The 13,586-nt window shown below is 42.4% G+C and overlaps 1 protein-coding gene across 1 annotated transcript in view; it reads left to right on the top strand.

The window, feature by feature from the left end:
• Positions 1-13,586, top strand: part of LOC120049835 (lysine-specific demethylase 5A-like) — a 60,812-nt gene that overhangs the window by 20,709 nt on the left and 26,517 nt on the right. The window contains exons 7-8 of the mRNA XM_038996289.1: positions 11,931-12,022; positions 12,287-12,454. Coding sequence (XP_038852217.1) covers positions 11,931-12,022; positions 12,287-12,454 — 260 coding nt within the window. The remainder of the gene's footprint in view (positions 1-11,930; positions 12,023-12,286; positions 12,455-13,586) is intronic.

Here is a 13,586-nt window from a genome sequence, read left to right on the forward strand (position 1 = left end):
GGAGCGAGACATGATGTCCCAGATGTGCTCAATTGGATTCAGGTCTGGGGAACGGGCGGGCCAGTCCATAGCATCAATGCCTTCCTCTTGCAGGAACTGCTGACACTCCAGCCACATGAGGTCTAGCATTGTCTTGCATTAGGAGGAACCCAGGGCCAACCGCACCAGCATATGGTCTCACAAGGGGTCTGAGGATCTCATCTCGGTACCTAATGGCAGTCAGGCTACCTCTGGCGAGCACATGGAGGGCTGTGCGGCCCCCCAAAGAAATGCCACCCCACACCATGACTGACCCACCACCAAACCGGTCATGCTGGAGGATGTTGCAGGCAGCAGAACGTTTTCCACGGCGTCTCCAGACTCTGTCACGTCTGTCACGTGCTCAGTGTGAACCTGCTTTCATCTGTGAAGAGCACAGGGCGCCAGTGGCGAATTTGCCAATCTTGGTGTTCTCTGGCAAATTCCAAACGTCCTGCACGGTGTTGGGCTGTAAGCACAACCCCCACCTGTGGACGTCGGGCCCTCATACCACCCTCATGGAGTCTGTTTCTGACTGTTTGAGCAGACACATGCACATTTGTGGCCTGCTGGAGGTCATTTTGCAGGGCTCTGGTAGTGCTCCTCCTTGCACAAAGGCGGAGGTAGCGGTCCTGCTGCTGGGTTGTTGCCCTCCTACGGCCTCCTCCACGTCTCCTGATGTACTGGCCTGTCTCCTGGTAGCGCCTCCATGCTCTGGACACTACGCTGACAGACACAGCAAACCTTTTTGCCACAGCTCGCATTGATGTGCCATCCTGGATGAACTGCACTACCTGAGCCACTTGTGTGGGTTGTAGACTCCGTCTCATGCTACCACTAGAGTGAAAGCACCGCCAGCATTCAAAAGTGACCAAAACATCAGCCAGGAAGCATAGGAACTGAGAAGTGGTCTGTGGTCACCACCTGCAGAACCAGTCCTTTATTGGGGGTGTCTTGCTAATTGCCTATAATTTCCACCTGTTGTCTATTCCATTTGCACAACAGCATGTGAAATTGATTGTCAATCAGTGTTGCTTCCTAAGTGGACCGTTTGATTTCACAGAAGTGTGATTGACGTGTGATTTATTTTTTTGAGCAGTATATATATATATATAGAAGTGTGATTTTATTTTTTTGAGCAATATATATATATATATATATATATATATATATACCCTACATTACTCATCTCATATGTGTATATACTGTACTCATTCATATTTTTTTATGTACATATTCTTATTCATTCCTTTACGCTTGTGTGTGTATAAGGTAATTGTTGTGAAATTGTTAGGTTAGATTACTCGTTGGATATTACTGCATTGTCGGAACTAGAAGCACAAGCATTTCGCTTCCACTTGCATTAACATCTGCTAACCATGTGTATGTGACAAATACAATTTAATTTGATTTGATTTTGGTAGGAAACCAGGCACCGCTCATCACCTAGCCAATACTGGGGCCCCTCGGGTGTGTACTTAGTCCCCTCCTGTACTCCCTGTTCACCCACGACTGCGTAGCCAAACACGACTCCAACACCATCAACAGTGGTAGGCCTGAACACCGACAACGATGAGACGGCCTGTAGGGCGGTCAGAGAACTGGCGGTGTGGTGCCAGGATAACAACCTTTCCCTCAGTGTGAGCAAGACAAAGGAGCTGATTGTGGACTACAGGAAAAAGCGGGCCGAACAGTCCGCCATTAACATTGACGGGGCTGTAGTGGAGCAGGTCGAGAGTTTCAAGTTCCTTGGTGTCCACATCACCAGCGAACTATCATGGTCCAAACATACCAGGACAGTTGTGAACAGGGCATGACAAAACCTATTCCCCCTCAGGAGACTGAAAAGATTTGGCATGTGGCCCCAGATCCTCATGGTTCTACAGCTGCACCATCGAGAGCATCCTGACCGGTTGCATCACCGTCTGGTATGGCAATTGCTCGGCATCTGACCATAAGGCGCTACGGAGGGTAGTGCGTACGGCCCAGTACATCACTGAGGCCAAACTTCCTGCCATCCAGGACCTCTATACCAGGCGGTGTCAGAGGAAAGCCCATAATTGTCCGTCTCCAGCCACCGTAGTCTCATAGATTGTTCTCCCTGCTACCACACGGCAAGTGGTACCGGAGTGCCAAGTCTTGGACCAAAAGGCTCCTAAACAGCTTCTATCCCCCTCTCATCAACATATATTTGAGGTTCTTCAAAGTAGCCAACCCTTTGCCTTGATGACAGCTTTGCACACTCTTGGCATTCTCTCAACCAGCTTCATGAGGTAGTCACCTGGAATGCATTTCAATTAACTTCTCTAGGGTAGGGGGCAGCATTTGGAATTTTGGATGAAGTGCATGCCCAAATTAAACTGCCTGCTTCCTCGGCCCAGAAGATATGATATGCATATAACTGGTGGATTTGGATAGAAAACACTCCAAAGTTTCCAAAACTGTTAAAACAGTGTCTGTGAGTATAACAGAACTGATTTAGCAGGTGAAAACCTGAGAAAAATCCATTCAGGAAGTAGTTATTTTTTTGGTTTTGTAGTTTTCTATTCAATGCCATTACAGTATCCATTGACTTAGGACTCAAATTGCAGTTCCTATGCCTTCCACTAGATGTCAACAGTCTTTAGAAATTGTTTCAGGCTTGTATTCTGAAAAATTAGGAAGTAAGAGCAGTCTGAATGAGTGAACCCTAAAGTGTCAGAGCTTCTTCATGCGCACGACCGAGAGAGTGTCTTTCTTGTTTACCTTTTATATTGACGACGTTATTGTCCAGTTGAAATATTATCGATTATTTAGGCTAAAAACAACCTGAGGATTGAATATAAGCATCGTTTGACACGTTTCTATGAACTTTACGGATACAATTTGGATTTTTTGTCTGCCTGTTTTGACTGCGTTTGACCCTGTGGATTACTGAAGAAAACGCATGAACAAAACGGAGGTTTTTTGATATAAAGAGACTTTATCGAACAAGAGGAACATTTATTGAGTAAATGAATGTCTACTGAGTGCAACCATATGAAGATCATCAAAGGTAAGGGATTAATTTTATCTCTATTTCTGACTTGTGTAACTCTTCTACTTGGCTGGTTACTGTTTGTAATGATTTGTCTGCTGGGCTATGTTCTCAAATAATCGTAAGGTATGCTTTCGCCGTAAAGCATTTTTTAAATCTTACACCGTGGTTGTATTCACAAGAAGTTAATCTTTAAACCTATGTAAAATATGTTTTGTTTTCTGAATTTTTATAATGAGTATTTCTGTATTTGAATTTGGCTCCCAGCAGTTTCACTGGCTGTTGAAGAGGTGGGACGCTAACGTCTCACGTACCCTAGAGAAGTTAACAAACTATAGTTTTGGCAAGTCGGTTAGGCATCTACTTTGTGCATCACACAAGTAATTGTTCCAACAATTGTTCAGACAGATTATTTCACTTATAATTCACTGTATCACAATTCCAGTGGGTCAGAAGTTTACATATACTAAGTTGACTGTGCTTTTAAACGGCTTGGGAAATTGCAGAAAATTCTGTCATGGCTTTAGAAGCTTCTGATAGCCTAATTTATATAATTTAAGTCATTTAGAGGTGTGCCTGTAGATGTATTACAAGGCCTGCCTTCAAACTCAGTGCCTCTTTGCTTGACATCATGGGAAAATCAAATGAAATCAGCCAAGACCTCAGAAAAAAATTGTAGACCTCCGCAAGTCTGGTTCATCCTTGTGAGCAATTTCCAAACACCTGAAGGTACTACGTTCATCTTTACAAACAATTGTACGCAAGTATAAACACCATGGGACCACGCAGCCATCGTACCGCTCAGGAAGGAGACACGTTCTGTCTCCTAGAGATTAATTTACTTTGGTGCGAAAAGTGCAAATCAATCCCAGAACAACAGCAAAGGACCTTGTGAAGATGCTGAAGGAAACGGGTACAAAAGTATCTATATCCACAGTAAAACAAGTCCAATATCGACATCCTGAAAGGCCGCTCAGTAAGGAAGGAGCCACTGCTCCAAATTTCGCCATAAAAATACCAGACTATGGTTTGCAACTGCACATGGGGACAAGATCGTGCTTTTTGGAGAAATGTCCTCTGGTCTGATGAAACAAAAATAGAACTGTTTGGCCATAATGACCATCGTTATGTTTGGAGGAGAAAGGGGGATGCTTGCAAGCTGAAGAACACTATACTGCCATGAAGCACAGGGGGGCAGCATCATGTTGTGGGTGTGCTTTGCTGCATGAGGGACTGGTGCCCATCACAAAATAGATGGCATCATGAGGGAGGACAATTATGTGGATATATTGAAGCAACATCTCAAGACATCAGTCAGGAAGTTAAAGCTTGGTCGCACATTGTTCTTCCAAATGAACAATGACCTCAAGCATACTTCCAAAGTTGTGGCAAAATGGCTTAAGGACAACAAAGTGAAGGTATTGGAGTGGCCATCACAAAGCCCTGACCTCAATCCTATAGAAAAATTGTGGGCAGAACTAAAAAAGCGTGTGCAAGCAAGGAAGCCTACAAACCTGACTCAGTTACACCAGCTCTGTCAGGAGGAATGGGCCAAAATTCACCCAACTTATTGTGAGAAGCTTGTGGAAGGCTACCCAAAACGTTTGACCGAAGTTAAGCAATTTAAAGGCAATACTACCAAATACTAATTAGCATTAAACGTATCTTATAAAAAACAATCAATCTTAACATAAATCACTAGTTAACTACACATGGTTGATGATATTACTAGTTTATCTAGCTTGTCCTTCGTTGCATATAATCGATGCGGTGCCTGTTAATTTATCATTGAATCATAGCCTACTTCGCCAAATGGGTGATTTAACAAGCGCATTCGCAAAAAAAGAAATGTCATTGCACCAATGTGTACCTAACCATAAACATCAACGCCTTTCTTAAAATCAATACACAAGTATATATTTTTGAACCTGCATATTTAGTTAATATTGCCTGCTAACATGCATTTCTTTTAACCAGGGAAATTGTGTCACTTCTCTTGTGTTCTGTTCTGTGCAACAGAGTCAGGGTACATGCAGCAGTTTGGGCCGCCTGGCTCGTTGCGAACTGTGTGAAGACTATTTCTTCCTTACAAAGACAGCCAACTTCGCCAAACAAGGGATGATTTAACAAAAGTGCATTTGCGAAAAAAGCACAATTGTTGTACGAATGTACCTAACCATAAACATCAATGCCTTTCTTAAAATCAATACACAGAAGTATATTTTATTAAACCTGCATATTTGGTAAAAGAAATCCAGGTTAGCAGGCAATTTTAAACTAGGGAAATTGTCACTTCTCTTGCGTTTATTGCACGCAGAGTCAGGGTGGGTATATGCAACAGTTTTTGGCTCGAACTAATTTGCCAGAATTTTACTTAATTATGACAACATTGATGGTTGTGCAATGTAACAGGAATATTTAGACTTATGGATGCCACCTGTTAGATAAAATACGGAACGGTTCTGTATTTCACTGGAGAATAAACGTTTTGTTTTCGAAATGATAGTTTCCGGATTTGACCATATTTATGACCTAAGGCTCGTATTTCTGTGTTATTATGTTATAATTAAGTATGATTTGATATTTGATAGAGCAGGCTGACTGAGCGGTGGTAGGCAGCAGCAGGCTCGTAAGCATTCATTCAAACAGCACTTTCGTGCGTTTGCCAGCAGCTCTTCGCTGTGCTTCAAGCATTGAGCTGTTTATGACTTCAAGCCTATCAACTCCCGAGCTAGTTAGCGGGGTGTGCGCTAATAGTGTTGCAATCGGTGATGTCACTTGCTCTGAGACCTTGAAGTAGTTGTTCCCCTTGCTCTGCAAGGGCCGCGGCATTTTTGGAGCAATGTGTAACGATGCTTCGAGGGTAGCTGTTGTCCATGTGTTCCTGTTTCGAGCCCAGGTAGGGGCGAGGAGAGGGACGGAAGTTATTCTGTTACACTGGCAATACTAAAGTGCCTATAAGAACATCCAATAGTCAAAGGTATATGAAATAAAAATGGTATAGAGAGAAATAGTCCTATAATTCCTATAATAACTACAACCTAAAACTTCTTACCTGGGAATATTGAAGACTCATGTTAAAAGGAACCACCAGCTTACATATGTTCTCATGTTCTGAGCAAGGAACTTAAACGTTAGCTTTTTTATATGGCACATATTGCATTTTTACTTTCTTCTCCAACACTTTGTTTTTGCATTATTTTAACCAAATTGAACCAGTTTGATTATTTATTTGAGGCTAAATTGATTGTATTGATGTATTATATTAAGTTAAACTAAAAGTGTTCATTCAGTATTGTTGTAATTGTCATTATTACAAATAAATATATATATTTTCATTTTTAAATCAGTATCGGCTTTTTTTGGTCCTCCAATAATCGGTATCGGCCTTGAATAATCATAATCGGTCGACCTCTAGTATGTACAGTTGAATTCTGAGGTTTACGTACACCTGCCATCCTGTACCTGTACCGCATGTGTGATGTTCAGATGTACCGATCCTGTGCAGGTGTTGCACGTGGTCTGCCACTGTGAGGACGATCAGCTGTCTGTCCTGTCTCCCTGTAGCGCTGTCTTTAGAAGGGCTATATAAATACATTTGATTTGATCTTAGGCGTCTCACAGTACGGTCATTGCAATCTATTGCCCTGGCCACATCTACAGTCATCATGCCTCCTTGCAGCATGCCTAAGGCACGTTCACGCAGATGAGCAAGGACCCTGGGCATCTTTCTTTTGATGTTTTTCAGTCAGGACACTAGAGGCATTTCTACTAAGTCTCCATAACTGTGACCTTAGTTGCCTACCGTCTGTTAGCTGTTAGTGTCTTAATGACCGTTCCACAGGTACATGTTCGTTAATTGTTTATGGTTCATTGAACAAGCACATTGAAGATCTATAAAGTTATTTGGATTTTTACAAATTATCTTTGAAAGACAGGGTCCTGAAAAAGTGACGTTTCTTTTTTTTCTGAGTTTACGTACGTACATACATGCATGCGTACGTGTATGCATGCATACGTACATGTAAGGGAAAGTATACGGATTATCACTTTTTCCACATTTTTGTTACGTTACAGCCTTATTCTAACATTGATTCATTTGTTTTTCCCCCCTCATCAATCTACACGCAATATCCCATAATGACGAAGCAAAAACAGATTTAGAAATTGTTGCTTAAAAACTGAAAATAAGCATTTTATATAAGTATTTAGACCCTTTACTCAGTACTTTGTTGAAGCACCTTTGGCAGTGATTACAGCCTTGAGGCTTCTTGATGTTACAAGCTTTGCACACCTTGATTTGGGGAGTTTCTCCCATTCTTCTCTGCAGATCCTCTTAAGCTCTGTCAGGTTGGATGGGGAGCGTTGCTGCACAGCTATTTTCAGGTCTCTCCAGAGATGTTTGATCGGGTTCAAGTCCGGCCTCTTCCTTGGCCATTTAAGGATATTCAGAGACTTGTGCTAAAGCCACTCCTGCATTGTCTTGGCTAGGGTCGTTGTCCTGTTGGAAGGTGAACCTTCACCCCAGTCTGAGGTCTTGAGCTCTTTGGAGCAGGTTTTAAAGAAACTCTGTACTTTGCCTTGATCCTGTCTAGTCACCCAGCCCCTGCCACTGAAAAACATCCCCACAGCATGATGCTGCCACCATGCTTCACCATAGGGATGGATCCAGGTTTCGTCCAGACGTGATGCTTGGCATTCAGGCCAAGGAGTTCAATCTTGTTTTCATTAGACAAGAGAATCTCGTTTCTCATGATCTGAGAGTCTTTAGGTGCCTTTTGGCAAACTCCAAGCGGGCTGTCAGGTGGAGTCTGTCTGGCCACTCTACCATAAAGGCCTGATTGGTGGAGTGCTGCAGAGATGGTTGACCTTCTGGAAGGTTCTCCCATCTCCACAGAGGAACTCTGGAGCTCTGTCATTGACCATTGGGTTCTTGGTCACCTCCTTGACCAAGGCCCTTCTCCCCTGATTACTCAGTTTGGCCAGGTGGCCAGCTCTACGAAGAGTCTTGGTGGTTCCAACCTTCTTCCATTTAAGAATGAGGGAGGCCACTGTTCTTGGGGACCTTCAATGCTGCAGAAATGTTTTGGTACCCTTCCCCAGATCTGTGCCTCGACACAATCATGTCTCTGAGCTCTATGGGCAATTTTTTCGACCTCATGGCTTGGTTTTTTCTCTGACATGCACTGTCATCTGTGGGACCTTTTATATAGAAAGGTGTGTGCCTTTCCAAATCATGTCCAATCAATTGAATTTACCACAGGTGAAGTTGTAGAAACATCTCAAGCATGATCAATGGAAACAGGATGCACCTGAGCTCAATTTCGAGTCTCATATCAAAGGGTCTGAATACTTATATAAATAAGGTATTTCAGTTCTTTTTTTAAATAAATATACAGTCATTCCAAAACCTGTTCTCTTTTTCATTATGGGGTATTCTGTGTAGATCGATGAGTTTTTTATTTTTTTATTTAATACATTTTAGAAAAGGCTGTAATGTGATAAAGTCAAGGCGTCTGAATACTTTCCGAAGGCACTGTCTCTAGTGTATTTTTAGTCAATTGTTTGGCCAATAGACTTGGTCAACTGAGATTTCTTTTGTCGAGCAGTCGCAAATTGATTTTTTAAAATTATGGTGCACCAGATACCTGTCTGATTCGTACGTCTCAGTGGACTAATCCATTGCGGAGGCCTTGGGGATCTCACGGTCCATCACTCTTAAGACGTGGTACTGAAATTGTAAATGGTTATGTTTTGTAAGAATAATGGGGCAACACTAACAAACACATTTATCATAAAGTAATATATTTTTTCCCGCAATGGATATTGGTCACTGAACAGTTCTGAAACAATCTTCAGTGCAGCGTTGAATTGGCGCCATTCCCTGTATGTTGCTATTTGCATAATAGCAAAGTTAACCAGCATATTGGTGTTGAGAACTATGCAGCGGAGACAGCAGCGGAGTGAGGCGACGATGAAACAGCCCTTGCCTTAATTGACTAAGAAAATTAAGGCGAGAGGAAACCCCAAATTAGTTGGGCCTATACTCAATAACCTAACTGTTAAACGTGCCTTACTTTATAAATAATCCATATATATACATATATTTATATACACTGCTCAAAAAAATAAAGGGAACACTTAAACAACACAATGTAACTCCAAGTCAATCACACTTCTGTGAAATCAAACTGTCCCCTTAGGAAGCAACACTGATTGACAATACATTTCACATGCTGTTGTGCAAATGGAATAGACAAAAGGTGGAAATTATAGGCAATTAGCAAGACACCCCCAAAAAAGGAGTGATTCTGCAGGTGGTGACCACAGACCACTTCTCAGTTCCTATGCTTCCTGGCTGATGTTTTGGTCACTTTTGAATGCTGGCGGTGCTCTCACTCTAGTGGTAGCATGAGACGGAGTCTACAACCCACACAAGTGGCTCAGGTAGTGCAGTTCATCCAGGATGGCACATCAATGCGAGCTGTGGCAAAAAGGTTTGCTGTGTCTGTCAGCGTAGTGTCCAGAGCATGGAGGCGCAGCAGGACCGCTACCTCCGCCTTTGTGCAAGGAGGTGCACTGCCAGAGCCCTGCAAAATGACCTCCAGCAGGCCACAAATGTGCATGTGTCTGCTCAAACGGTCAGAAACAGACTCCATGAGGGTGGTATGAGGGCCCGACGTCCACATGTGGGGGTTGTGCTTACAGCCCAACACCGTGCAGGACGTTTGGCATTTGCCAGAGAACACCAAGATTGGCAAATTCGCCACTGGCGCCCTGTGCTCTTCACAGATGAAAGCAGGTTCACACTGAGCACATGAGCACATGTGACAGACGTGAAAGAGTCTGGAGACGCCGTGGAGAACGTTCTGCTGCCTGCAACATCCTCCAGCATGACCGGTTTGGCGATGGGTCAGTCATGGTGTGGGGTGGCATTTCTTTGTGGGGCCGCACAGCCCTCCATGTGCTCGCCAGAGGTAGCCTGACTGCCATTAGGTACCGAGATGAGATCCTCAGACCCCTTGTGAGACCATATGCTGACACATCCACATTTGTGGCCTGCTGGAGGTCATTTTGCAGGGCGCTGGTAGTGCACCTCCTTGCACAAAGGCGGAGGTAGCGGTCCTGCTGCTGGGTTGTTGCCCTCCTACGGCCTCCTCCACGTCTCCTGATGTACTGGCCTGTCTCCTGGTAGCGCCTCCATGCTCTGGACACTACGCTGACAGACACAGCAAACCTTTTTGCCACAGCTCGCATTGATGTGCCATCCTGGATGAACTGCACTACCTGAGCCACTTGTGTGGGTTGTAGACTCCGTCTCATGCTACCACTAGAGTGAAAGCACCGCCAGCATTCAAAAGTGACCAAAACATCAGCCAGGAAGCATAGGAACTGAGAAGTGGTCTGTGGTCACCACCTGCAGAACCATTCCTTTATTGGGGGTGTCTTGCTAATTGCCTATAATTTCCACCTTTTGTCTATTCCATTTGCACAACAGCATGTGAAATTTATTGTCAATCAGTGTTGCTTCCTAAGTGGACAGTTTGATTTCACAGAAGTGTGATTGACTTGGAGTTACATTGTGTTGTTTAAGTGTTCCCTTTATTTTTTTGAGCAGTGTATATATATACATATATTTATATATATATCTACCTACAGAAGTAAGACAGATCCTGCTTTTGTTGACTGTTTGAATGTTTGTTTAATATCCTACTCTGATGTATGTGAGCACCAAGCCTCACGCAATGCAAAATGTTGGGTAAAGCAATTTCACAAATTCGTCTGTTTTTAATCTTTGCTATGCTGTAATAAAGGTTTTGAAGCAGACTCTGGTATTACTTAATTTATTTAATGTTTACAGTGTTCCAAACGGGCAGAACAATTATATTGTAATCTAACAGCACCTGTTTGGCATACACTACTGAAGCAGCGCTTACTCCTATACCCTCCTTTTTCTTGATCTCCAGTAGTTTCCACAACTAATTCAAATGGCTTTCACACATCTGACTTCCCCTTTCCCTCCTGAGCAACCAGTAAACATTCCCCTGTTCTCAAGTTTCTTTTTCACGTCCTCCGCATCCATTTTGCTGTTATAATGCTGGGAATTTGTTATAACCAATTTATTGATGTGATTATGGTAGTCTCACATAAAGAGAGAAAGGGTTAATGGAATAGGGAGGGAATGGTTTTCCTAAACAATTTCGGTAACAGAACTTCTCAAAACAAGTAAGAAAAAAAGAAAATTGGCTGTACTTATGTTGCAGCTTCAGCGCGTACAGCACTATGAACACTTGCTGTGCTGTAGTGCCTGCTGGGAGAGAGAGATTTTAACACAGCGTGGCCATCAGGTTCCCTCTTGAGTTGTTTGTGTATCTTAATTATTTCAACAGTGCTTAAAGCACCAGAGAAGCTCAGTGCATATGTGGATTTCATTCAAACACAGGGTGTGTCTATACACGTAAAAGTACAACGTTTAAAAGAAAGAAAGAAGAGACTACTCTCGGTCGACCAAGATTTTACATTTTATCTAATCATGTTGACATAAGATGTTGAATACATGGGGCAATTATTTACATCTTGTCATGCTGTATAATTTTAGTTTTTTAACCACTTTTTTGTCCCTCATTACCTTAATTACAATGATACTCTCCTCACTGTGTTCATTGGCTGAACTAATTGCACTGTTTGTCTACATAACCTGGTTCAAGCATTTGCCATTTAACCCTGAAGAAGGCACTGCGTGCCGAAATGTTGGTTGCTATACCCATTAAATGTTTTGGAGCATAATTAGTGTGCAATGTTCTTTCTGTATTTTTGTGGAAAATGCAAGTTGTGGAATGTCAATTCCCTCAGCTCAGTATTGGAGCAATTTTGTTCTCTTGTGTTACATGAGAAGATGATGGGTTCAATAAGAAGCAGCGTTACCTGAAGGCCCAGGCCTTCGCCATTAAGATGCGACCACGCAAAGAAACCCTGGAGGTCAACTTTGTGAGTATCACCAGTTAACTTCCTCATTTGTGTCGGTCTAATATTCTATAATAAATCTAGATTATTTTGTAATCTATGAGTATGAGTTGAGTTGAGTTGATTTCAACTTTTCTTCACTGTCTGTGTTGTCCTGTTCTCACTCACTAGAGTGCTTAGAAACAAATGAATCACTAGTGGACAACAGCTCAAAATATGTTTTTAGTTTCATTTCACTTTTTGAATGTAATCATTTGATTTATTATTATTTTGTGTTTCCTGTTCTAGATCCCCCAGATTGACCTCTACATGTGCCTGATGTGTGGGCGGGGCGACGAGGAGGACCGCCTCCTGCTGTGTGACGGCTGTGATGACAGCTACCACACCTTCTGTCTGATTCCGCCCCTACAGGATGTCCCTAAGGGGGACTGGCGATGCCCCAAGTGTGTTGCTGAGGTATGGAACTCTGGTGACCCTGCCATTACCCAATCCGAAGCTGATTCCTCACTTAAGAAACCCACGACAGCTAACTTGAATTTTCATGCTAGTCATGCATGTATTCTATATCAATGGAAGATTTTTGCAAAAGCTGTGAATTATAATAGTTTATTTTTTGTCGCTTTCGGAAAATGTATCTCAAACAGCACAACATCATCACATATAGTGCATAAATACATACAACAAAGTAAATCACAAGGAGTATTACAACAAGAAAAAACATGTGCATACAGTTCACACCTGCCTACCACGTGTTATAATTTTGGCTCCGTGTGAATAGGTTGTAGTGTTTGTTAAGCTGTGATGATATACAGAACCAGTCAAGTTTTGACACACCTACTTATTCAAGGGTTTCTTTATTTTTACTATTTTCTAAATTGTAGAGTAATGGTGAAGACATCACAACTATGAAATAACACATATGGAATCATGTAGTAACCAAAAAAGTGTTAAACAAATCAACATATATTTGAGATTCTTCAAATAGCCACCCTTTGCCTTGATGACAGCTTTGCACACACTCTTGGCGGTCTCTCACCCAGCTTCTTGAGATAGTCACCTGGAATGCATTTCAATGAACAGGTGTTAATTGTTAATTTGTGAGATTTCTTTCCTCAATGCGTTTGAGCCAATCAGTTGTTGTGACAAGGTAGGGGTGGTATACAGAACATAGCCCTTTTTGGTAAAAGACCAAGTCCATACTATGGCAAGAACAGCTCAAATAAGCAAAGAGAAATGACAGTCCATCATTACTTTTAAGACATGGAGGTCAGTCAATACGGAAAATGTCAAGAACTTCAAGTGCAGTTGCAAAAACCAAGCACTATGATGAAACTGGTTCTCACGAGGACCGCCACAGGAAAGGAAGACCCAGACTTGCCTCTGCTGCAGAGAACAAGTTCATTAGTTACCAGCCTCAGAAAATTCAGCCCAAATAAATGCTTCAGAGTTCAAGTAACAGACACATCTCAACATCAACTGTTCAGAGGAGGCTGTGTGAATCAGGCCTTCAAGGTCAAATTGTTACAAAGAAACTACTACTAAAGGACACCAATAAGAAGAAGAAGAGACTTGCTTGGGCCAAGAAATA

Source organism: Salvelinus namaycush, chromosome 6 (assembly GCF_016432855.1).
Source record: "Salvelinus namaycush isolate Seneca chromosome 6, SaNama_1.0, whole genome shotgun sequence".
NCBI lineage: Eukaryota > Metazoa > Chordata > Actinopteri > Salmoniformes > Salmonidae > Salvelinus > Salvelinus namaycush.